The 27916-nt window shown below is 37.5% G+C and overlaps 1 protein-coding gene across 1 annotated transcript; it reads left to right on the forward strand.

Moving 5' to 3' along the window:
- Positions 1-83: 83 nt before the first annotated feature.
- On the forward strand, positions 84-23032 carry tm9sf2 (transmembrane 9 superfamily member 2). The gene is made up of 17 exons (XM_056254323.1): positions 84-395; positions 1711-1778; positions 3333-3426; positions 6721-6848; positions 6940-7069; positions 7162-7286; positions 7465-7576; positions 13457-13536; positions 14173-14281; positions 16398-16530; positions 16959-17078; positions 18418-18475; positions 18659-18818; positions 18960-19111; positions 19356-19467; positions 19556-19727; positions 22138-23032. Exons 1-17 carry the CDS (start codon positions 240-242, stop codon positions 22203-22205), a joined length of 1977 nt encoding a protein of 658 aa, XP_056110298.1. The 5' UTR covers positions 84-239; the 3' UTR covers positions 22206-23032.
- Positions 23033-27916: the final 4884 nt, after the last annotated feature.

The following is a 27916-nucleotide window of genomic DNA, read 5'->3' on the forward strand; positions in this document are numbered from 1 at the left end:
TTTTTATGGGATGGCTTGTGGCTTCTTCATTCTCATTCTCTTCCGCATTGGAGTCCTCCGTTATCCCATCATGCAGTTCGTAACTGATGACGTGTCGGAGTCAGATGCTGCTACGCAGACAGCAGTTTCGCTAGCTCTTGTGCTTAGTAATCACCAATGTCTGGATTTTGACACACATATCTACATTTTACGCATGTAAATATATCTACCGAATACTTAACTTGGTCGGTCAAAGCAAAATGGTCGTGTTCCACCGTGTCCGTGTTGTCTTATTGGTGCTTTTTGTGTGCGGGTCGCTGCGGGACGCGTTGAGTTTCTATCTTCCTGGTTTGGCCCCGGTCAGCTTCTGTGAAGAAGACGCTAACGAAAAAAACAGCGATGTACCAGACTGCAAGGTAAATGTTAAAAAATCACAATAAATGATTTCGGTCAAATGTATGAGACGTCGTGTTTCTCTCTAACGGAGTCTCTATGCTGCGTGATGCAAGCTCGCTATGCTATTGATGTGTGTTAGTTGTGGTGGAAACGCTATTGCCTTTATAAAGATAAGAGCTAAACCTGCTCGCTTCACCGCTTTTACAAACTTTCTACTGCCATGAAACTGACTTTCTTTGCCGATAGGTCTGTGAGGCCTGCAAGAGAAGAGATTCCGTTCATTCTCGTGTGTTTTTCTCAAACAGAGCTTAGACTCTTAAGGAATAGTAAAAGGACTCTTAAGGAATCTTAAATAATGAAAATTCTGTATTCATTTAATCAGCCGAAGTTTGTCCCCACACTGTGGTTTCTTATCAAATTTATTTTTTACATATAGCACAAAATGAGACATTTGGAAGAATGTTAGCAACTGACAGCATCAGTTCACTTTTAATGTATGGTGATAAAAACATGATTTTCATTTTTGAGTGAATTATGTTCTCCCACCGCAGAATTTTGAAGTAAACCAGAATATTTTCCAAACAGAGCAGAAGTGTGAGTGCACACAATAGTGATAATTAAAAGTATCTTCATAAGCATGATAATGAATTGGATGAATCCCATTGGCTAGTTAAAGACTGTGGCATGACTTAATTTTCATTATATTATTGTTGAATTATGCAGGTAATGCAATAATGTGTTTAAATAAGGGGTGGGGGAATAGCAGGTCTCACTGGTGATATCATGTCCACATTGAAACTGGTTCAACAGGTGTGAGACAAGTTTTTCTCCTTATTTCCATATTCTTGAGTGGGGGTTTCTCATCATACTCTGTGAACTATTTGATTGCTAAATGCATTTCATTAATAACTTACTATGGTTATTGTAGTAGCCATAGTTTCCACCCAGATATAATCGTTACTAAACTTAATATTTTTATCCTACAATACATACAATACTTTACAATAAAATGGTGATGACACCATCATCAAGAAGATAAAAGACATCGAAAACCTTTTTACACGAGGAGATCCTATTTGAATGTGTTTTTACTGTAGTAACTATGACATTTTGGTGGGGACTATGGTTCACAATGGCAATTGTTTTTTTCTAAACCCTTCATTCTAATAATTTATAGAGATGTGTTTTTGTATAGATGCCATCACATGACAGGAATATAGCATACTTGCGTGTCAAAAAAAAGTAAATGATATCAATTTCAAACTGTGTCACCTTACGGAAAGAAGAAAATACAGAGGACATTGCCTTAACCCTTACTGCTTCTCTTTTCAACAGTCATCCATTGAGCTGTTTGTGAACAGGCTGGATTCTGTGGAGTCTGTTTTGCCCTATGAATACACAGCGTGAGTAATACATTTGTAATTTTTGTTAATGATGGATAGTGTTATACTGTTATAGTATTTATTAATAATCAACTTTTATTTTTTATATTTTCAGTTTTCATTTGAAGTAATTTTATGTGCTTTTGTTGTTTTTATTTGTTTTTGTTTTTAAAATATTTCTGTTTAGCTTTATTTATATCAATTTTACTTTTAATCATTTTAGTACTTAAACTTATGTTATTTTAGTTGGTTGCCAAGGCAGTGTTTCTAATTAAAAAATAAAAATAAAGCTTGTTTTTCATCTAATATTTATATTTAGTTTGTTTCAGCTTCATTTTAATTAATGTAAACTAATTTGAATAGTTTTAATTTTAGTTAATGGATGACACTGAAGAAATCTCACTTTCAGCATGACTTTGCTTAAAATTTCCTGTGCTTTTTGCATGGTTAACCAGTTAGTACTCACAGTTTTTGCATGAGTAACTCCTTTTGGATTGGACTTTTACAAAGCTGAGGAAAACCTGAAAAGGATGAAATGGTGTGAGGCGAAACTCAGAGGCGAGACCCTGGACAGGGAGGGGAGGAGAATGTAGAGATTCGTGCTCAGACTGTCTGCAGGCTGAGGAGGGAGTGCTGTTATGTTAACAACACAGAGGCCTTTCAGTCAAACCACTGCTGTATAATCGAATGGAGGCAAAAATGTCTTGCTTTTCCTCACAAGACATTCAATAAGGCATATGCTCTGCATTATTAATCAGCCTTGCACTTACTGTCTGATCAAACGCCTGAGGTTTTTCTGTCTGAATTAACAGGAGTACACATGTGACGGCTTTCTTTTAATAAAATACACTTAGGTTCTGCTCAAGGAAAGAAGATATTTTGAAGTATCTCGGTAACCAAACAGTTACTTACAGTTATTGACTTCCATTGAATGGTTAAAACTATTCCACAGAAGAAAGTAAGTCATACAGCTTTGACATGACATGGGGGTGAGTAAAATAATGACAGAATTGACATTTTTCGGGTTAACTATATTCCTTGTATCCAGCCAAGGCCTCAAAATCAAGAGTTATAAAGAGTATGTAATAATATGAACACAGAGAAGCACTTGAGATGTTACAGAAACATCTTTATTGCAAACTGTACATATCCTATTTTGTTACTGTGATACGATAGATCTTACGGTGATACAAAAAAACCCACTGTAGCTTCATTAATGTTTTAATGTTTGGGTTAATGTCAGTTAAATTATTTGTTTCCCAAGCATACATTTTACACAGCGAATAAAGTTGTTCACTAAGAATTTGAATCCTTTTAAAATGGCCACACCCAGTAGTCAACTGTATAGAGAATATTGACAGACAAAACATTTTTCACTCAGTTTAAACATATCACCTGATAAATTATTAAACATGAAATCCATCTTAGAAGTGCAGTAAGCATATCTGAAACCTAACCAGTCATACTGGACAGATTGTCAAGTGGTAGATTTTGTGTTGTCACGTTGTGTATGGTTTATTTTGATAGTTAATTGTGTCCACAAAGTTTTATACTTCATTACTTTTAATCTTTCAGGTTTGATTTTTGTGCTGATGAGGCAGAGAAGCGTCCATCTGAGAACTTGGGTCAGGTGCTGTTTGGAGAAAGAATTGAGCCGTCCCCATATAAGGTACATCACACAGCTTTCCTATACTAGCAACACCTAGATCATAATGTACACCTTAAATGCAACTTAAGTCACTTGTATATATATAACCTTTATTTAAACAGGAAATGTCCCATTGAGACACAGTCTCTTTTACAAGGGAGTCCTGTATAGCACAGTTTTAAACCATGAGCTAAAGACAATACATTACATCAATCAAAATACAATTCAGATTTACACAAAATTTACAAAATATCTACATCTAGACAGAATACAATGAGTTTAAAATATATTAACAAACCAGATATGGACTAAAAGTCAAGATCTACCTACCATTAATTAAAAAACAAGTGCATATATCCATCAGCATGTCAGATATTTTTTTTTTAAAAGCACCCAAGGAAATTAGTGCACCAATCTTAAGTCTAGACTGGAGTTTATTCCATGACGAAGGGCCATAATAAGACAGACTCCTCTTTCCTGTTTCTGTCCTCATTCTTGGTACCTTACAGAGTAGTCCGTCACTCGATCTTAAATGATATGTACTTTGCATATAAACAAATTTAAAACAGATATAAGAAGGCAAAATACCTAAAATAGCTTTATAACTAAAAATGTGCCAATGTAGCAACCTGCGTACTTTGAGTGATGGCCAATTTACCATCCTGTAGAAATGCAGTGATGTGTCTGATAGCCAGCGTTTGTAATAAACCTGAGAGCCGCATGATAAAGAGGATCAAGCATTAACAGAGTAGATGGACATGCAAATTGATAGATGATATCACCATAATCTATCTGAGACAAAAATAGTCCTGCAACCAGTTTTTTTCGTGTAGTATTAAAAAAGCATGATTTCAATCTATAGAAAAATGCCAGAGTGAATTTAAGTTTTGTAGCAAGAGCTTCAATATGTTTTTTAAAGGTAAAACCTTTGTCCAGCCACATACCCAGGTATTTATAAGTATCAACAAGTTCAATGGCTTCATTATGCAATGTGTTGATAGCAAGAGCTGGGACTTTAGTATTTATTGGTGCAAATATCATCGCCTTAGTCTTTTTTGCATTTAAAAGTAGTTTCAAATCAAACAGGGCAGATTGTAATGAAGCAAAATCTAACTGCAATTTGCACATGCAGCCTCAGGTGTAGGGGCACAAGAATACATAATTGTATCATCAGCATACAAATGATACTGTGAGTGTTTAAACTTACTGCAAACATTGTTTATATAAATGATAAAAAGCAAGGGACCTAGAACTGATCCTTGTGGGACACCCTTTTTTAGGACAACAGGGTCAGATGTTACATTCCCATGCCTTACAATTTGCATCCTTTCAGATAGATAGCTGTGAAACCATTTTACAGATCTATGCCCAACACCGATATTCAACAGACGTTTGATTAACATGAAGTGGTCTACTGTATCAAATGCCTTAGTAAGGTCAATGAACACAGCCATACAGAATAACTTTTTATCGATCGCTGCTTTTATATCATCAATAACTTTTAAAGAGGCAGAGACTGTACTGTGGCCAGATCTAAAACCAGATTGCATGTCGTTAAGAATATTTTGTGAAACCAGAAAATGTTTTAATTGATCAGAAACTAAAATCCCCAAAACCTTTGCTAAAACCGAAAGATTTTAGATAGGTCTATAATTATTTGTGTCAGATGGATCTCCAGCTTTCAGTAATGGCGTGACGTAGGCCTGCTTCCACGAAATAGGCACTGTGTCTGTGTAAATAGACAGGTTAAAGATGTAAGTGAGTGGCTTCGCTATAATTTCTGCTGCCATTTTTAACAGAACAGGATCAAGTCCATCTGGCCCCGCAGCCTTCCTCGAGTCAATGCTCCACAAAACATGCAAAACATCTGACTCAACAAGTGGTGCAAGCTCAAATGTCAAAGCAGAAACAGAATTAGAAACCACTTCCCCTTGTAGTGACTGGGATCTAGGTTCAGCCAGGACTAAATTCTTCCAAACTTCCTGCGAGTTGGATACGCAATGGGGAATTTCACCTATTACTACCTGGGAACTATGTTGAACAAGCGAGGTTTCACCCAATGTATCCTCAAATTTATGTCCTGCCTTTTCAAAATGATAATTAAAAGTATTTAGCATGTCTCTCTGCTCTGTTATAACAGCATTTCCTATTTTCAACTGGTGAGGGAAGCTGTTAGCTTTTTTATTCTGTAGTGCTCTAATAGTTTTCCAAAATTTCGAATGGTCATGCAAACTAATTGACGGTTGTGCTAAATAGTATTCAGCTTTAGATTTTCCAATAAAAGCTGTACACTGATTTCTAAGAGTTCTAAAAAGACGCCAATCGTTCGCACATTGTGTTTTTCTAGCTATAGACCATTGAGTATTTCTGGCATGGATTAGGTCAGCTACTTGTGATAAAAGCAAATGCGTAAATGAAAATGCATGCCCACTTAAGCTGTTAAATTTTTTTCTTTTGCAGTTCTGCTTAAAGCTATTGACACGTTAGAGTGTTATTAATCACAATAAGCCGCAAAAAAGGACTCAATGCGGTGCTCGCGTTGACGGACACACAGACCAAGCGCGGACACAGATGTCGCTTTTTAGAAGCATGCAATCCCGAATTCAGTTCTCTTTTAAAGCTTATTGCGCTTGCATGGTCAAATACACACAGAATTATGTCAAAATGCACATCGTGTGGAGTATGTAAACACCACAGTCTGTTATGTTCTACGCACTCATGAATATCAATAATTAAAAACTGCTTTTGACTGAATCACTTTTGTATCTTTAATATGTATCAATTTATATATAATTCATACAGTGAAGACTATACAGTGTTTTATTTTTACATTTGATTATTCACTTGTAGTATTTCTTACTACATGTTAAATAAACCTAGAAAAACCTGAAAATGTAGTTTATTTTTTATATATTTTTTCTTTTGTATTTGTCCTATTGTTTGTAATTTGCTTCTTTCTTCCTATTTTTAACATCAAAAATAAAATTGCCTGCCTTGCTTTATTACAGAAGACTGCCATTCATGTGTGTAATGATTGCAGTCAGCTTAATGGCATTTGTTTTTATAAAATTGGGTTGAATAAAAGGTTCACATTTGATTCCGTGGGATTTTTTTCTTCAAGACCTATTAAACTGTCTACCACATTTAAATAGGAAAAGTAACACCAAACCATAAACTAGAATAAAATCTATGATATCAAATCAAATTTCGTTCAAAATCGAGAATCGATTTTTAATAGTATTGTTACCTCAAAAACCGATTATGAGGTACCAAAAGATTCCCACCCCTTATTGAGTATCCTTTTTTTTCTTCTAGTTTTCCTTCAACAAAAATTTGGAATGCAAGACTGTCTGTGTTAAACCTTACAAAACAGACAAATCGGATGATAAAGCCAAACTGGACTTCCTCAAAAAGGGAATGCTCCTCAATTACCAACATCACTGGTAAGGCATTCACTCAGTCTCTTTCCTCTTCCAGCAGTAACACAGAACGACAATGAAGCATAGCATCTAATGACTTATTTGTCTCTCTCAGGATTGTTGATAATATGCCAGTGACCTGGTGTTATGATGTGGAGGACAATCAGAAGTTCTGTAATCCTGGTTTCCCCATTGGTTGCTATGTCACGGATACGGGACGGGCCAAAGATGCCTGTGTGGTCAATGTGTGTAAAACTTACCCTCATTATTTTCATAAGTCTTATGTTGAGTGTTCGGTTTAATGCAACTTGTTTAAGAAATGGCCATTTTTACACAGGCTGACTTCAATGACAAAGACACCTTCTACATCTTCAACCATGTGGACATCACCATCTTCTACCACAAGGTGGAGACCGAGGCTGCTGGTGCCAGACTGGTCGCTGCTAAATTAGAGCCCAAAAGGTATTAAAAAATTAAACCAAAAATAAGGCAGCAGAGAAAATCACCGTTTAGCCCATTAAGATTTAACAAAAAGCACAACAATATATTTAAATAACTAATTGTCAAATTGAGGATTATGATTATCATATGTTTTATGTTAATATGTAAAAATGGAGTATGTTTCTCTCTCTTTTTAAAGCTTTAAGCACACCAACCCAGACAAAGCAGACTGCACAGGACCTCCCATGAGCCTGGGCAACAAGTTCACTGGAGAACTCAAGATTCCCTACACCTACTCCGTCAAGTTTGTGGTCAGTGATTTAAATACTTCCATATCAGCCTTAAAGGTCCCCTGACATGAAATTTTCACTTTCTGAGGTTTTTTAACATTAATATGAGTTCCCCTAGCCTGTAAATGGTCCCCCAGTGGCTAGAAATTTCAATCGGTGTAAAAATTTCAATCTTTCTCTGCCTTTGAGAAAATGAAAGCTCAGACGGGCTGATCTTGAATCTCCTCCGTATGACGACATCTGGAGGAAAGGTTACCTCCCCTTTCTCTGCTTTGCCCGTCCAGAGAATTTGGCTCGCCCATGAGAAAATGAGCTAGGAAGTACGAATGCGATTTAAGATTTTCCTCGAGAGATATCATGGCTTGCAAACGAGCGAAGCATGGCAGCTGATCAGTGTTCGGATGTACAAATGAACACAAAAGTATTTTTTAGTTCCTTCATCCGAGCCGCTGAAGAAACAATGGGTTAATTTTATTTTCTCTGGAAATGCGCCGACACAACTTCCCAAAGTTTTGTATGGTCCAAACATTTGATTTCACTGACGACTGTTTCCTCAACTTGGGCCAATACAGAGCTGGCCTCGATGGACGTCTGAAAATAAATCGATCGAGCAACCAAGCAACAATTTCTGATGTGTAGCCTAATTGTTCAAGTTCAGAGAGGTAATCTTTCTCTTAAAATCATTCAATACTGTTTATGCATCAGTAAGTCAAGCCAGTGACTAAAATATCAACTTCACATAGTTTCTTTTAGTAGGATGATAATAATCTTATTTAAATTGTGAACAAATTATACAGAAAGCGATCAAAGAACAATCTTTCCACACAGCGCGAGTTTATCTGGACAACTCATTATGAAATCAATGACGCACGTTACACTGCACAACGAAGCTCTTACTGTATGTACATCATCGTGTTTGCATTGGTGAAAGCATTAGAGTGCAGAAACTGCGTTGCAATGATAAGATCTTCATTCTCGCGATCAACAGACTCATCTGCTTGCTCAATGCTCATCACGGCAACATTTTATGTGATGGGAATAGATCTAAATACTTAAAAAACTTCTCACGATTCGTTAATCTCGATAGCTGTAATAGTAAAAACGTATAATAGCTGTAGTAAAAGTATTCGAGAGAGTTTCATATGCAAGCATGTCAGCCAATCACAGCAGTGGTCGGTTACACTGAATCACACAGCAGACGCGCCCCTTCAAACAGAGCGTTCAAATCAGAAGCTAAAATCAGGCTAGGAAAAATGCCTTTTATTTCTAAATTATGACTATTTTTGATCTAAAAAAAACATACTAACATTATAAGGGCAACCCAGGAAACATTATTAAATAATAAAATAACCCCATGTCAGGGGACCTTTAAAGGGTCATGAACCCCAAAACACATTTTTGGAGATGTGAACAGATATGTACAGGCTCATCACTGAAAACACTAAAAGCACTCGTAAATTTGACCAACATGTGGAAATGAGTTATTTTTGCATTTTTCTGAGCAATTCCATTCTTCCGGGTTGAAAAGCAAAGTTGAAGCAACGTCACGGAATCTGAGGTAGAAGCGTGCTTTCGGAGTGTGTGAGTTGCTGCTGGCACGATTCTACGTCAGCCGGTTCTGAGCGACACCCTGCACTTATTCATGAGAATGAACTCTTTTAACCCAATCAGATTGCATTACAGCGGGGAATTCAAACAGCATGCATTCAACTCATGGAGCGCACATGAGAGCATTTTCTGCGTGGAACCGCACATTTATGGACATATTTCATATACTCTAGTGCTCTAAACATGAATCAGCACCGTGTATCCGCAATCCGCATATATTTAATCACGTTGTCTTCAAATGAAAAATATGCAAATAAGGACACTGATACAGCCTTATATCTGATCATGAGCGCGATGGCATGAGTAATTATTCTGATACACAGAAGACAATAATGTAGACGGAAAATTCTAAGAAGAATGGGCAAAAAAGTAACTGTCTTTATTCTTTCTGTTAAACTGACTTAAGTCGTTTGTTTAGAGACTATAGTGCTCGTAAATGTATTGAAAATATTATTAGACCTTTTAAAACCTTCCTGCCTTTGTCCCTTGTTTGGGCAGTTTGTTGTTATATAGGGTTAGATTTTTAAAATGCATCAAGGTGCCCTCAACTCTGTTTTGAGAGTGCTGCAGGTCTGTGTTTTATTGGCTGTTGTCTTCCCTTTTCCCACCCTCTACTCTCCCACTTTTCCACCGCTTTACATGCCCATTTCTTGAGACTTTTTCCAACTCTGAGGTGTGAACGACCTGGCTAAAACGGGGTTTTCATAACACTTTAAAGGAAAGTGTTAAAAAAGTGTTAAAGTGTTAAAGAAAAGCTCACCCAAAAATCGAAATTCTGTCTTCATTTACTTATCTTTAAATTGTTCTAAACCCATAAGACTTTTTCATCTTTGGAACACAAATTAAGAAATGTTTAATATTCTCTTTAGCCTGGGTTTCCCCATACTGCCTTTTAGAGCCCGACCGATATGGATTTTTGGGGGCCGATACCGATATTAGGGAGTAAAAAAAGCCCGATACCAATATATCGGCCGATATTATTTATGTGTATATTATAATACAGTAGCAATATTATTAGTGTATTATAGTACAGTATACCAGTCAAAAGTTTGGACACTTTCCTATTGGTGTGTACAAACTTTTGATGGGTAATTTACACAGTAGCTATAAACAGAATAAATATATTTTATAAACACGTTTTGCAATGATCACTCAAATGTGGTAATCAAACACTTGTGTGACACAGATATGTAATGGAGGCAGGGGGAATGATATAATGAGAATTATACAGTTGAGCTGTAACCAAACTAGTTTGCATTGCATGTTATATTATATTATATTCTAAATACTGTTGCATAATCTTCACTAAAGACTTTGTCTTTTAATTTAGTCATAACCTGTATCAATAAATATATAAAAAGTGTCACTGACAAAACCTTATTATCTTCTATTTTAACTCTTATTTCCTCTAATCTCTACCAGTGGAGGAAGAACTCAGATCTTTTTACAAGAAGTAAAATTAATAATATCATAATGAAAACGTTTTTAATTACAGTACTTTTATACTATTTTAAATAATTAGTAAGCAAAATGTACTAAACGTGAAACTAGGCTACTCTTAATGCAAAATGGCCCTATATAAAGTGTTAGGCTATAATTATATACATTTTTGGAATATTGCTTGATGTTGTAACGTAGCGTTATCAGGCTGAATGAGCTTTAACACTGTGTCTACACCGGACGCGGCCGTTACTGCTCGCGTCGCAACAGCTGTTTACCCGAGACAAAGCAGAATCAGTTTACTGTCGGAGATCGCTCGCGCCACGCATTTTAATCAATGTTTCATCAACCAATTGCCTTAATAAATAAGAAGTAAGCCTAAATATAGCAGACAATATAATCAGGACTTCTCAGCTGCGCGCTTGCAATAGTCACAAGCTCACACAATACGTGACAGAGGCTTGTAGCAGAGAAATCAATTCTGTGAATTACACTGCGCAAATCACAAGTAGGCTACTACCCACCGGATGAAGAAGGGTTGGCTCTCAGTCTACACAGGCTACATAAAATATTCATTTTATTTTATTTTATTTTTCGTGTTCGCATTTATGAGGAAAAAACAATGTTACAGACGCGACAGTTCAGCACTACGGACGTGAGCGCTCTGAAAGCGGCACTAAAATATGCTTTGAAACTTTCACATAGACATCAAACAGAAAGCACAAAACCTTTCGTTTCAAAGTGAATTTCGTTTTGTATTAATTGTATCTTAATTTTAATCAATGTTTCATCAACCATTTGCCTGGATTTAATTTATAAGAAGTAAATATTGCAGACGATAGATAATCTCGACACGGAGGCGCCTGCGGGTGAACTGGAGCTCGTCTCATGAACCGAAACTCAGCGTATAGACCTGAGAATTGAAATATATCTATATTGAAATGTCTACTTTTAAACAGAACAATTCAAAACGAAAGACAGACAGACGCATGTAATCATATGAAATGTGCATTTCTCTCTGGCACGCCTGAAGATTTGCGAGTCAGCATCGTCAACTTCATCTTTGGCTGACACTGACTGAAAACACTTGTTTATTAATAAACAATTAAAATGTCTCCTTGCTATATTTGTTGTATTCATAATCATTACTTTTGCCAGTTCTCATGACAGCTTTTAGGTGCTTTATTGGCAGCGCCACCCTTACATGAATCACCGCACCCGCATTTTTAAAAATATTCATTTATCGGCCATTATAAATGCCGATACCGATAGTTAGGAAAATGCCTAAAATCGGCCGATAATATCGGCCCGCCGATATATCGGTCGGGCTCTACTGCCTTTGCGCAGTGCGATTTTATTCACGCTGCTAGGTAGTCTGGATACCATGGACCAGATTTTCGCCTCCGCGAGGGGACCAATCACAGAACGGGGAGGGAGCAGCAAGACGATGACGACGTCTATGCGACACACCGAAGCAGTTTGTTTATACCTATGGATCAAACATGGCAGCAGACGCGAAGTTACCTTTCGATGCAGCCTTGGATATTGTTCTAAGTAGTTTAGAACGCAAATAAATCTCTGACCCATCGTCTTCTACCTCGTCTAATTTCTTTCGCTCTACATACGTCATCTGGTATAATTGAAACGATTGGCTATGAGCTACGTACAGGCGCATTTGATAGACATTCGTAGCACCCAATAAACGGCTCTGGGCATTCGTAAACCACGCCTCAAATACGAGAAAATGAACATGTGGTTCCCAGACCACGTCTCAATGTCAATGAGACGTGGTCTGACTTTAGCCAGGCTATATTCTCTCATCATTTTGTCCATCAATCAACATTTTCAAGCTTCAAAAGTACATAATGATGTTGTATAATTAATCCGTATGAACTGAGCAGTTTAATCCAAGTCCAGTGAACAGAGGCAATTGGTTTTTATTTTATTTTAGCTTTATAAACGCATATAAACATTGATTATCACAAATACATAGAGCACATTAAATAAGGTAAACAAACTCAACCATGTGTGCTTGATGTGCAAGAACCAATGAGGATTGGCATCAAGCAAGCACTTTTCAGCTTCCGTTTACCGTATGTGCTCTGTATGTGTGTTGATCAATGTATGTTCAATGTATGTCCTAAATTTTCAATGTATGGATAAATATGGAAATATTTTAATTCGTGTTCTGAAGATGATTGAAAGTCAAATGGGTTTGGAACGATCAGGGTGAGTAAATGACAGCATTTTCATTTTTGTGTGAGATAAATGAAACAGAATTTTTAAGCTGAGTCAAAGTGTTTTCCATCTCTTTTTTTTTTGTATGGTAGTTTTTATACATATCATATACAGTTTCTATTGCTCTTCCTCTTCATTTCAATTTGAGAAGTGCTCTGCTTTGTTCCACAAGGTGGCGTACTGATTTCATGACACGATTTCTGTAAAGCAGGGGTTTCCTGTGTAGGGGGTCTGCCAATTATTGTCTAATAATTAAAATTAAAATGTATAGAAATACAGTATTACATGAACTTCAACCAAAGCTAAAGTTCAGCTAAAAGCTTCATAATGCACTGTATATGAAAATTAAAATGATGATAACTTTTAAATTGATTATTTGAGAGGCTTTGCTTTGGCTTTATAACCAAGTATGTAAATGTGGGTTTATATGCATTATTACAGACCAGGTTTAAAATGCAACAATCAATTTGATACAGTACGTAACAGTGTCCCTGCTCCGTCTCTCTATTAACCAAGAGGTAATTTAGCCTGTAAGAGATTGGAGGCCCTTGCTGTGTTTTATTATGTCAGTGTTTCTGCAGAACTATTGTATAACTGCTGGTTTGGTGTTTGCAGGAGGAGAAACATATTCGCTGGGCCTCTAGATGGGATTATATTCTTGAGTCTATGCCACACACCAACATTCAGTGGTTCAGGTGAGAGCGCATATCACACACTACATACATTATATGGCCCTGTCCTAAATGACACACTCGAAGCGGACTTGTGTTATTACAAGCTCCCCATTTGCTGTTGCAGTGCAGTGAGTGCACTATAGATGCCTAGTAGACTTTACTGCAGAATACTCTCCAATGTGGTGGGGTTGGTGGTGTTACCAGGGATGTGATTCCTCCCCCCCCCACCCCCCGCATTCATACTGATTTTCTTTTTTTCCACCTAAGTATGACCTATGTGTATTGTGTAAATTACTGCATTTTTAAATACCTTTAAAACGTATTTCATTAAATGGATACCATAGCTTCTGCACAGCACTGCACAAGCCATCTAGTGTCTGTGTTTGGAACACAATTAGGGTTTAAAATGAACTCTCGGCAACTGGCGAGTATATGTAATTGTGATGGCCACCAGCTGGTCAATAAATAAACGTGCGTTACCATTACGCACATTGAGGTTTGCAATACCAAAGATGCGGACCCCTTGCATTTTGTCACCAAAGTTGGATTGCAGGGACTGAGGGTGTTATTTGGCTCAGGGTCCATATCCTGATAAACCCATGATGTAGTTTAGCAAATAAAACACGCATGCTCAGATGTTCTGTTCTCTGCCACCAGTATCATGAACTCTCTGGTCATTGTGCTCTTCCTTTCGGGGATGGTCGCTATGATCATGCTCCGAACACTCCATAAAGACATCGCCCGATACAACCAGATGGACTCTGTGGTGAGTTCTGCTCTACAACTATCACGTCACTGTCTGATATGTGATCAGTCCTCTCATATGACCGTATGTGTGTGTGAGTGTGTCAACTTGTATGTTTTAGTACAGCCAACTTTTTGTGTTGCACACAGTGGAGTGTGTGGAGCACTCAGTGTGTTTGGTTTGCAAGTTAACGAGCGTAACCTACAGGATGTGTATATCACTCGTGTTTATGTGGCCTGGATCATCAATGAGGGTCACACTGACAAGAAGAGACAAGCATAGACACATCTACCTACTCCAGTGGCGGCTCCAGGATGTTTTTGTTTGGGGTGTAAGGGGGGCTTAACACTTCAGAGGGTGTGCTATAATAAAATAATTTAATTCTGTTGGTAATGAACGCCTAAACTGCAGGTATCTAAGGGGCTGTTTACACCTGGCCACTTCATGCGTTTTCTGTGATTGGATAGCTATCCGATCGTGAAAAGACCAGGTGTAAATGCCCTCCGAGACGCATTTGAGACGGATTTGAATCCGATCGCTCAAACAACTTCAGGAGGAGGTCTGGGCCGCATTCCAGACGAAACTGGACAAGTGTAAATGCATATGGTGGTTGTTGAAACCACATATGTAAATTTTACTCCTCCCAAAAATGCTAAAAAAAAATAAACGTGTGAGAGCGTTATATAGGCTATATGTCATGTTATAGTCAGATATGACGACGCTACTGCAACACACCGCAGATGAGCAGCTGAGCATCTCTTCATCAAGCCAACGTGCAAACTATCGCAAATCATAGTGAAAGTAAGTCGCAGACGCTTAGCACACAATCATCTTCATTAAAAGTAGAGAACGAAATGATCTTACCAGGGCTGTTGCCACTCTCGCTTATTGCCGTCTTTGATTTTGAAATTAGCTGATGATCGATAAAATGCAGCTCATATCTGTTGCTTTCGGTGACGTGCACTCCATTAAATCTGCATATAGCGCGGGAATTGAAGATCGGATTTATGTCCGTTTTGCAAAAACACATGTATGTGACCAGGTGTAAATGGAATCGTTTTGATAAATCAGATAGCTATCCGATCTGAGAAAACGCATGAAGTGCCCAGGTGTAAACAGCCCCTAAAGAACATGCAGTTTAGATACAACACAGCTCTAAAAAACATTTCACAGTAAGGGTGTTACACCCCCGTACACCCCCCCCCCCCCCCCCCCAAACTAATTAAGTGCATCAATAACTTCCTGCATTTATTGCATTTTATTCATTTCCCCTTAAAGCGGTACTATTATGCTTTTTTACATTTTCTACCTTTTTAGTGTGTAATGTTGCTGTTTGAGCATGAAAAAGGTCTGCAAAGTTACAAAGCACAAGGTCACTCTAAAGGGAGTTATTTTCGAAATTAGTTGGCCCTAGAGCTGCACGATTAATTGTTAAAAGATCGCAATCTCTATTTAGGCTCAAGCCCCCCTAAGTAGGTACTCACCAATGGCAGAGACATTACGTGACAGTTATTTTGAGATTTATCTGAAGTCCACAGTCTTTTGTTTGAAATGAAATAGTACTGTTAAATAGTATTTGCTGTTGATAATCTACTTAAAATGATCGCTAATGCGGACCTAACCTGAGTGAGGCCAAGTGACTTTTCTCCCATCAAGACAATTGTTTATAGTGACACTGAGGGTAACATTTTTTTATAAGGAAATCTTTGGATATGCTGTGCTGGTATTATGACAGGGATAGCTCTGGCAAGCCCAGCCTTAGTGCTGCCACTGGCCTTCACCCTTGACATAAGTCTCCTTAAATACACACACACTTTGCATTCAAATCACTTCATATCTTGGTATATTTAGCCCCTCCCATCTGGTGTTTGAGGTCACGCGGGGTCAGGCGATCTGTTGCTTTTACGTCTTCTCTCTTTCCTGTCTCACCATGGCCCCTCCTCCCAACACACAAATCAGACTCATTAAGGACAGATCGAGAGTGACACAGTGTATCATTGGTCTGAGCAGCAACCGACATCTTTTCTTTGATCTCTGAGAGCCGTAATTGGGCTGCAGACCAAAACCCACGCCTGAACTGGGTTCCGTTAGCTCTTGCTATTGTTAAAGCCTCGCTTTTCCACTCCATCTTTTCCAGGAGGATGCCCAGGAGGAATTTGGCTGGAAACTTGTTCACGGAGACGTCTTCAGGCCTCCCAGGAAAGGCATGCTGCTGTCTGTGTTTCTAGGCTCTGGGACTCAAATCTTCATCATGACATTTGTTACTCTCTGTAAGTTTATGGAGAGCTGAGCAGTAGCAAAGAATTCAAGCCCTTATTGATATTATTGAATACAGTTTTTCCTTGGTTTACTTTTCTTTAGAAATGTGTCTTTGGCATGTATGAAATAAATATACAAATGTCAAAATAATGTCCTGATTAGCATGATCTTGATGAGAGAGAAACACTGACAATAAAATAAAAAAAGTCAATATATCTTTTTATAAAATGCTGCGTGACCAGTGTAGTAAGATGTTTGGATGTAAAGATGTTTTTACTTTGTGATGGCTGATACAGTGTATGAACATGGACTGTCCTGTGATGGAATTTGTTGAGTTTTTTGATAAACAGTGTCTGAATTTACTTAATGTGTTAAATTGTATACATTTATGCAACCCCCGGACTTGACAATGTTTTCCCCCCTTTCTCTCGATCTGTAGTTTTTGCCTGTTTGGGTTTCCTGTCACCTGCCAATCGTGGAGCTCTGATGACATGTGCGGTGGTCCTGTGGGTGCTGCTGGGTACTCCAGCTGGTTATGTGGCTGCCCGCTACTACAAATGTAAGTACACAGCAGAGGTTTGAACTTTGACCTCTGATCCTCCCTTCATTTGGGCTGTCTGCAGTTCGTTAGATTGAATTAGTGTCAAAGGAGCCCTCTACACGAACAGGCAGGCATACACACCCCTGCTGCTTTTTTTGCTTTAGTTGTGTTCGACGGCTTGTGCAGATTACAATGAGAGCTTACTCTTCTTTTTCCGGACCTGTCGTGTCTTACTATGATATCAGTTGTAGATCCATCTGCTCAGTTCTGTCTGTTTTAACATCAGTCATACAACAGATGTTTAGGTCCCCTTTGATCTTCTCTCTGCGTATTTCTAGCTAGAAACAAAATCATAAATGAACATTTATGAATTTACTTCTTTTAATCGTTCTATCATTTTTATGTTTCTTTCCATCAAACTTGATGCATAGGGTTGTAGGAAATGATAGGTAGCACAGAGTTATTATAGGGTCATTCCGTGTCAACTCAACCAGAGGGTACCCGGCTCAAATTTTTGATTTTGTTAATATTTTTTCTGTAGAAAGACGATCATAAATGGTGAAAAAAGTCAAAATATTAAATGTCACAGATGTATACTGAGTAATCCACTGTTTTAAGAAGGGGGTCAAAATGATTTGGAGCCAAATTACAGGGGTAAAAATGACTTTAGAAAGACGGTAACATTGGTATTTTATTTTATTTTTGAACAGAGATTGGTAGGTCTATTAGTAAAATCTGTTGACTTTAGCAATCTTTGTTGCATTGTATGCAAACGGTGACGGTTCAAAAATGGGAAAAAGCACTTGTTTTTTTTGTTTTTTTCTAACCTTAACCCTCAAGTTTGCATGCCTGTAGCTCAATAAGTATTAAAGGTATCTCAACCAGTAATTATTTTAAAAAGAACTTTTAATTACATTTATAATTAAATTACAAATAAATGTAAGATTTAAAGTCAGTAAACTAATTTAAAAAAAATGTAGATCAAGAATAGTTTTAGAATTGGATCGTGACTCCCAGAATTAGAATTGGATTGGGTTGTGAGGTTTCTAAAGATTCCCAGTTCCCACCCCTTCTAGTTTCAAGTAAAATCTATTCTTTTAGAGCGTAGATTGTGATATAAGTAGATAGATATGCATGCTAGCATATTTTTAGGACACACTTTTTTATGCACCTAATTAAATGTAAAAGTAATGAAACAACATGATCTCTGGTCATTGCTGTTAACAAATCAAGCAAATTCCTTTATTGAATACAGCACTATAGTATTACGTTGACCGTATTTTCTCTTTGTGGTTTAATATTTGGCTTGTATCCTTGTTAAAATGTGAGGTCAACTGGTCTCTCTCACTTTTTCCAGCCTTCGGTGGGGAGAAGTGGAAGACCAACGTTCTGTTGACAGCATTTCTCTGTCCAGGGTGGGTAAATCAGAAATCCTTAATTTAAATTTAAATCCATGGATTTCATTTCATTTAGCAATTATATTGTTAAATGTAACAGTTATGGAAGATTTCAGCCATTTTACAAAATTGTGTTTTTTGACATGTAGCTTGATTAAATATGGCTTGTTGTTGATAATATATTTTTTAATGCTTTTTCAGGGTGGTGTTTGCTGATTTTTTCGTAATGAATCTGATTTTGTGGGGTGAGGGTTCATCAGCTGCCATGCCATTTGGCACTCTGGTGGCCATCCTGGCTCTGTGGTTCTGTATCTCAGTGCCCCTCACCTTTATCGGAGCGTACTTCGGTTTCAAGAAAAGCGTAAGCTTTCAGATTGTTTCCCAAGAGCCTTTTTTAAAATTTAATTTGGTTTGTTGTCAAATAATCCAGAACCCCATCAATTATCCATAATTCTCTCTTTTCATTGAAGTTATAAATATGTATTTTTTTGTTTAAAATCAGGGTATTGAACATCCCGTGAGGACCAATCAGATCCCCAGACAGATTCCAGAGCAGTCCTTCTACACTAAACCTCTTCCTGGCATTGTCATGGGTGGAATCCTGCCATTTGGCTGCATCTTCATCCAGCTGTTCTTCATCCTTAACAGCATCTGGTCAGTGCTGATGTGAAGTTCATGGAGTATATTAATGGTTACTCAGTACTCCTGTTCTATTTGGCTTTACGAATAACAGACCATGAAACCAATATGAATGAATGAATGAATGAGGCATTTATATAGCGCTTTCATGTGTACTACTGTACACCCAAAGCGCTTTACAATCATATCAGGGGTTCTCTCCTCAACCAGCACCAATAGGTTTAGGTTTACAAACCAATGTAAATCATTGATGTTGCAGGTCTCATCAGATGTACTATATGTTTGGATTTCTCTTCCTGGTCTTCATCATCCTGGTCATCACCTGCTCTGAGGCCACCATCCTCCTGTGCTACTTCCACCTGTGTGCTGAGGTACATACACGTGACCATATGCATATTTTGGAGAATTGTGTATTTATTTTTTTATTCATTTGTTTTGTGTGTGTGTGTCATCTCTCAGGACTATCACTGGCAGTGGCGTTCCTTCCTGACCAGCGGATTCACAGCTGTTTATTTTCTGGTCTATGCCATCCATTACTTCTTCTCTAAGCTACAGATCAGTGGACTCGCCAGCACTATTCTTTACTTTGGCTACACCATGATCATGGCGCTCATCTTCTTCCTCTTTACAGGTGTGTGTGTGTAGAGCAGTAGTGTTGAACTCAATTTCTGCTCGGTCCACATCAGGGTTATGTGTACCTCCAAAGGCCAACTGAATATTAACTAACTGAGAATTTTTGGATGCACCAAAGCATTAAATTCTAGTTATTTTGAGAGTAGTCTGTTTATGCATTTATTTTCTTTAACCATATTACATAACAAACATTTGTGCTGCAGATCATTTAATTAGTTCAATTTACAGTGTAATTTACTGTATATAGAGCCTTGCTAAAGGTGCCCAAGTAAACTTGTTTAAGGTATAAAAACTGTTTGCAGTTTGCTTGATGACAAATACAAACTCTATATATTTGTACCTTAGAACTCTGTTTTATCATAGTCATTTTTAAATAGACTCTTATTGGTTTTATTTAGAAGTTGCTGCTCTGGAAGCATTAGATTAGATAGTAGTATAGATTTCTATGGAGACACAAGAAGCTTGTCACTTGACGCTTCGCATTGTATGACTGGCATAACGTAGGCCTGTGGATTTTACTTCTTTGATTTTTCAACTAATTAGTGACGTTTGATATTCCAATTCTCCAATATGTGAAAGTAAGCAGTTGATCACATCTTGAACGTTCTAAACACACCGGTGATTGTATGCATCAAAGGGTTAGTATTCGCAAGGAAAGCACTAAATGATTGACTGTGAAGCACTAAAACAGTTTCATTCATACGTTTCAGAAGTTAAATGCAGGCTAAATGTGAAAATTTGACACTTTTAGTGTAGAGAGGGCTTTGTTTGTGAAAGCCTTGCGCATGCTGTTCAGAGATGCATCCTGGAAATCATGGAATTCTGTGATGCCATTTTTATGGAAAATTGTGAAGCGTTTTTCTCCTCATTTCAAACTAGCTTTACAGATATTAGATTGTTATATCATGATATGCTATATCATGATAAATACTTTTAACCAGGTCCTAAAACTAGCTTCTGACTTAAGAAAATTTACCTGCCAAAAATATTTTTTACCAGCCATGACACAACAACAGGCAATTATGACACCAAAATTTTAGATACTAGTGAAAATGCACAATACTCTATTCCAATTTCCAATTCACAACTAAAACTAGCTTAACTAATATAAATTTAATAGCCTACATTTTTAAAGACAAGTAAACAGTCAGTAATAAAGTAAGAACAAACAAATAAATTACAAGCAATAGCACAAATAAATACAATACAACGAAGATACAATTGAAATAAACAATGCTCTTCAGGCAGGTCTAATAGTTTTCAGGTACCGAAATTTAATAAAGCAGGCTGATCAAATAAATTACACTGCATAGTCTTCATATACTTTTTAAAGTTCAAGAGCAGTGAGTGATTTTCTTTGTCCTTTGTTGTTTGATTAACATTAAAAACACAGACAGTAGCAGATTTTTAGGATGCTGTCACTTTAAGAACGAATGCACGCACGGATCATGCGTTTTGTGCTTGCGTTCACTTCAAGGAATAGTTCACTTAAAAATGAAACTCCTGTCATCATTTACTGACCCTCAAGTTGTTTCAAACCTGATCATACAGATTTCGTATTCCAGCGCTTGAATATTTATATAGGAATGGCTGGAAATTTAGTGTTGATGCAGCACTGATCCATCAACTGTACAGAGCGTCGTTAACTTTTTGTTCACGTTCATATTGTCACAACATTGCATTGTTAGAATTAAAACAAATTTTCACTGGCTAACCGGGCGACTGACACGGTTTCATAGCGCCAAATGAGAGTAAGAAACAGTGTTCTGCTTTTAAGTCATTCTGTGGTCCCCTTGGAAGTTTGTAGAGACCCCTAGTGGGTCCCCCGACCCCCTGCTTGAGAACCAGTGGTCTAAACGATGTCAACATTAATTAGCTGTGCTACTACATTGTTCAGACTGTAGGAATGAAGTGACTGCATTTCATGAGATTAAATGTGGAATACTCTAGGGATGTGTGACGGTTGTTGTGTCACGAAGAGTAGAAAGGTCATGGAGAATGGCAATAAAACATCCTTGTCCATATAACATACAGTATTTTAGTGTAACATCATAATACGCCTGTTGGTTTGGAAGAACCAGTCAAATCAAAGCAATAACTTGCGTATAAGTATATAAATATTTCAGAACAAAGCTATTTCTTGGATGGGCGTTAGCAACCATTTTGATGTCAACAAGAAACTTTTAAAAATAGCACTTATCCCTGCTATCAACTCTTTGAGTTCAGCTTTAACTCTTTCTCTTTTATTTTAAACTAATGGCAGGTAAAATTGTGGGATATGTTTTGTTCAAAGCGTTCGATGTTTGTAGACCGTCTTTATGTGCCGTCTTGAGGGAGGAGAAAAGTAGTTCAGGTAATATTGTGAGGCGTGATAGTAATCTCAATCTGTTTTGTGTTTTTTCTTCCAGGTACAATTGGATTCTTTGCCTGCTTTTGGTTTGTCACCAAGATCTACAGCGTGGTCAAAGTGGATTAAATGAAATCAATCTCAGATGAGACTCAACTCTTCTCCGCCCAATGTGAGATCCCAGAGGGAGGGACCTGAGCGCTGTTTAACTTACTCTGTTGCCACGGCGACCCTGCTTTACACCAATAACTCTGAATCAACAAATTCCATTTACTTTGCTGTGTATGTGTGCGTGTGCATTAGTAGTGCATATTCGTTTTGAAGAAATCGACACATCTGCTTCTTTAGTTGGAATGGAATACAGCAAACGTACACATTGGCCATTGCATTTCGCTCGAGGAATTACGATTTCGAGTTGTCCCTTGTAAATATGACTTACCTCTCTTTTTTGCTAACATTCAAATGAAAGGGTAATGCATAAATCACAGAGAAAACTAGCTCCAATTACTGAATCTTCAGTTTCAGAAGTATGATTTTGTAAATAGCATGTTTTCTTTAAATGCATCAAAAAAGAAGCTAAAGGTTAAAAAACGGAAGGACTTCATTCTTTGAGAGTTGATTTAAGAGTGAGGCTGTGTGAACTTTCTTTCATCATGTTGATACTGTACAATTACTGCTTGCGTATACTTGTGTATAACCAGTGGGGGGAATGTCTATTTAACTTTTTGTTTGGTCTTTTTTTTTTTTTTTTTTTTTTTCTGTTTATGCCTCAACACATTGTGTGCCTCATTATCACAGAGGAAAATCAAGACATTGTGTTTTTGGATAAGAACAGGTTTGTGAAAATGTGAAGTGCCCCGTCCATACACGGGGGTGCTGGTGTGAAATGATTTCCTTTGTATATAAGCACAGCATTTAAACGTGTGTCCATAAAACTACATTAGCTTGGTTGGTCACTCAGTTTTGGTTTTTGTCTTCTCTGATTTTGAGGTAATGAGATTACAAGAAAAACAAAATATTAGAAATAAAACCTTGTCTCAAAAAATGTGTTTACTTGTTTGTTTTAATGTATGAATTTCTTGTTCATGATTTTTTTTCTTTTGCTTTTTATTTTGCCGTTGCATAATGTTAAACATTTTTATTAATAAATGACAGGGAAAGCAGACAAGCATTCTCTACAAATACAAACTTGCTTGAAACCATCAGCTTTTATTTTTTTTATTTTTCATTTTAGAATAGGGTCACTCAGAACTTAATAAAAAAAGTTAAGTGATGGGTTGATATTTCCAAGAATTAGTAAATTAACAGTCTATCATTATATAACAGTTCTGCTTATTGAATTTGATTGGCCGAGCGCCATTCCAAAAGTAGCCTACTGGGACTTTTTTTTTTTACTTTGTGGGTTTTTCTTTCTTTCAGCAGGTTACATTGTTACGTCAGTACGTGGCGATAAGGTAATGTTTTTGACTTATTGGGTTATTCACTCAAACGATTCGCTCAAAAACGTTAATTTCAATGCACCGATTTTCGTCAATCCGATTGCAGATTCCACAAGTATTTGTATATCGGTACAGAGAGCCATGTGTTCAGAAATGGGTAAGGTCAATTATGTGTTGGTTTCTTTAGAGACCAGAGAATATGCTTAAAATGTAAGTTTCTGATTATAACCGTCTCATGAAAAAGAATATAACATCGCCATTGTCCTGTTTGTTTGAATATCAGCACAGTTGTGATCAGTTTTCGTGTCCAGTCCAACCCTGCCAAAAATGCCAAATATTTTGTCAAAAATGTTTAGGTTCAATGTTTAAGACACTTTCATTGTGTGTGTGTGTGTGTGGTTCAGGTAGCTGCATGTACCCTACTTTATGGGGACACAATGCCCCCACAAATATGGCACTATCCAAAATCCTTGTCCTTGTGGTGACATTTTTTGGTCCCATGAGGAAAACTTAATAGGCTACTTAGTGATGTTTTGGTATAAAATGTTGTATAAAAATCATTATGTCTGTCCCCATAAAACATGGATACCCCACGTGTGTGTGTGTGTGTGTGTGCCTTGTTTGTTTATCCCTTCCAGATGGCAGCTTCAGTCACTCTTTTGTTGTGCTCCTTTTCTTTTGCAGGAGACGGGAGTTTTATGGCTTCTCGTAATGGGTCTGGACTATATTCCACACCTGACAAAATGCCAACCAGCTTTTGATGGAAAGACGTATCCTGCAAGAAATGCAAGTCAGACAATATCTTGCAATTCCCATGTCTTTATTATCATCAAAAATCACAGACAGATTTCACATGGCTGAATAAGTCGTTTTCACTCACTTACTCTACAGACATTTACATTGTTCACTCTGATACTATAATCAACACAATAGAGACTTTGATGAATAATAGCCATTTCCTGGCATCATAAAATGTTTGGCTGTGTTGAGTCATAGCATCCTTTTATGGCGAACGTCACAATTTTTTTCTCTCAAAAATAGGACAAAAACAGTTTAATATTTATTTTCTGTTTTTAATGTATTATTCAGCACAAAACACCATTTGATCATTTATTTTCTTGATGTCTGGTTTATTATTGCAGGAATCATTCTTGAAAATTGCAAAGACACTGGTTAAGCCCATTTTAGTTTCATGGTGAAGACAGCTTTCTTTGAAGCACTGGTTGCAAAAAGTAAAGGAAAGTTCCACTGGGCCTGTCCCACTTTTCAGGTTGCATCTAAAACCAATGCCCACTAGGAAATAGTTACTGTACTCAATGCTTATATACTGTAACTGGTTTTATTGTATTTCCCCTCTTTATATCTTCATCTTTCTTATTTTTTCTGTCTTGTTTTGTTTTCAATGAAAAATAAAAATTCATATGAATTAACATCTATGAAGATTTAATGTGAATATATTGTCAAAGAAACGTGTAGTGAAGTGGCCAAATCAGCAGTTCTGTATTTTCCCTTTCAAGATTCTCTGTGATCTCTCCTCACCATCATCCTTTCTTGTTAACGTCTTCTGAACAATGGCTGACTGTGGCAGCGGTTTGTAAATAGTGTGGGTGGACAGCCTTTCTCTTTCAAACTCACTCCTTATGAATGATCACTTTCCGGCTTCCACCACAGTGTCCTGATCTGAGATCAGCCGGTTCTTTCCAAATTCAAACTTTTAACTTAGTCACACAGACGCAAGTGCTCTCAAATCAGCTGCCCATAAAGTGCAACTTTCACCAAGAGCCATTAAAATGAGGGATTTTCACGGCTGAATCACTCCCTATTCTAATCCTGCTTGCTAAACGCTTCATTTTGGGGCTCTTGTTCGTATTCAGACACCCAGATGAGGGAAAGTCTATTCATTGGATCAAAGGCTTGAGTGGTTTTCTTTAAGGACGGAATAAAAACTCCTGAGAGAGTGTGTCTGCTGGACAGCTCAGCGTTAGTCAGCCGTGTTGTCGGCTTTAAGAGTGAATAACACCAGCCTCTTTTGTATAATGAACACATTCAGCATGATAAAGAGTCTTTGTGGGGGTTTTCTTGCAAACGTAGACAGCATCAAGAATCAAGAAGCTGCAAGTAATCCTTACATCTCTTCATAAGAATCCTGCACTCTCACTATTAAAACATTGTCCATATTTATTCTCATTGGACACTGCGGTGTGTTTGACCACTGAAGTCTTTGACTTTGGTCTTACTTTATATCATAGCTGAAATGTTTCCAATTATTTATATATCGCCCCCTTGTGGCTATACAGAGTTTTATGATGCCTGATGTGTTGATATAGTCACCTGCTCCAGTCCATCACAAGCAACAATCATTTCAAATCACATCTGTATACCTTTCATATACCTTTCAAAAGTTTGGGAGTGTGATTTTTTGAGGTCAGTACAAATTACGTGACATGACATTAAAGACTGGAGATAACTGCTAAAAACTCTGCTTTTATTCCATCACAGGAATAAATTACAATTGAAAATATAGTAAAATAGGAAACATTTTAAATTGTAATAACATTTCTGTATTTTTGATCAAATAATGCAGCTGGTGAGCAGAAACAAAAACAAAAAGTCTTACCGACCCCAAACTTTTGAACGATAGTATGTTCATTATTTTTTTTAAATTACAGGAGCATGTTAATGAAATAATTCTTGTCTTTTCATTCAGCTTTTTGAGGGTGTCCTGAGAAAATCAATCCAAATGAAATAATGGAGTTTGTCACGGTTCTGTAGCACTGCAGAGGCTTTGATGAGGTCATAAAATGCAAAGAATGTCGGTCACCCAGTGACACCAAGACTTTCTCTCTCTTTTTCTCTCACTCGCTCTCTTTTGTCTCCTTCTCTCCTTATGTTGTTCTCCCACTCTTTCTTTTTGTGGTACCTCAGCTTTGATGAAGTGATTTGCTGATGGAGTCTTTAATCTCACTTTTTTTGTCATTCTCTTGAAATAATGTACATATATTACTCAAATTCAGCTTGAGTTCTCTTTTATGACTACTTTTATGAGCATTATTAATGAAAGAGCAAATGAACCACAAAAAGAAAGAGTGGGAGAACAACATAAGTGGATTAATAAATAAATAAGTAAACAGTTCTCAAAGAAAAATGATTTGTTTAAGGGTGAATCGAGTCATTTGGTTTTCCAAAGCATCTTCTCAAATCATACACTATTTTGTTTGCAATTCAATCTTTAGGATGACTTCATCTAAATCTGTAAGTCCTGATTATGCATATTGTGCATGCTTGTGCCGGAAGTGACCAACTGGCATATATTGTCTTTGCTTTTTTTCCTCACCAAAACACTTTTGTCCACTTTCTCTCTCTTTTATCTCTCTCTTTCTTTTTCCTCCGCCCACTACAACCACTCGCTCTCTTTTTCCCGTCACGGGTCTTCTAGAGTCTTTGTCCCTCCGTCACACTGCAGACGTTCGTCACTCCCCTTCTTCTTTTCTCCCCTCAACCCTTTTTTCTCTCTCTTGCTGTCTTTCTTATTTTCCTCCCTCTCTTTCTCACTCTTTCACCCCCTTTTCACCTGGAAAAGAGGGTCAGTTGTGGCCCTGTGTCTCTTGGGGCGTCCCGTCAGATTCTGATCAGTGGGGTGTCTCTTTGTCCTCTTTCATTCGGGTCACAATAGGGCCGCGGAATGCCAGCGTGTCCGTGTCCAATCCTCACTTGCCCCACAATGTCCCTGTGTCTATAACGGATCGCACAATCTGGTTATTTGGTTTGCCAGGAGTCAATAAAAACGCAGGGCCTTGAAAAGATGACCCCGTCCAGCCTGTGAACCCCTCCCAGTGCTTGTACAGGTCCTCCCTCGGATCAGACCCTCCTGTCTCACGTTTGCTCTCAATCGCTTTATTTATGAAGAGGGATGGATATACAGTTGGTGGTTATTCACTAATTAAGAGGACTGACTAATTAAATGATGTTTGTTCCACCACATACACAAACAATCCCACGGGAGAATAATCTCTCTCCAAACATTTACACTCCTAAAAATCAAGGTACCAAAAGGGGGTTTCCGCAGTGATGTCATTGAAGAACCATTTTTTGTTCTTCAAAGAACATTTCCCTGGTCAGTTCTTAAAAGAACCTTTTTCCACTATAAAACACCTTTTGTGTAATGGAAAAATTCATGGATGTTAAACCATCAATGTCAATAAAGAACCTTTATTTTTAAGAGTGTAGATTGAATTCTTCTGTTCTCTACCACATTATAACAACAGATAGAAGTGGCCTTTCGAAGAGATCAGATTAGACTCCTGAAGTTAATTAATCCCACTTCATCCTGTTTCATACACTACACTGCCTTAATCCTCTCTAATGACAAAAGGTTTCATGTCCTTTGAGATTATTTTGTAG

This window comes from Rhinichthys klamathensis, unplaced genomic scaffold (genome assembly GCF_029890125.1).
Source record: "Rhinichthys klamathensis goyatoka isolate OS25496 unplaced genomic scaffold, OSU_Roscu_1.1 h1tg000111l_1, whole genome shotgun sequence".
NCBI lineage: Eukaryota > Metazoa > Chordata > Actinopteri > Cypriniformes > Leuciscidae > Rhinichthys > Rhinichthys klamathensis.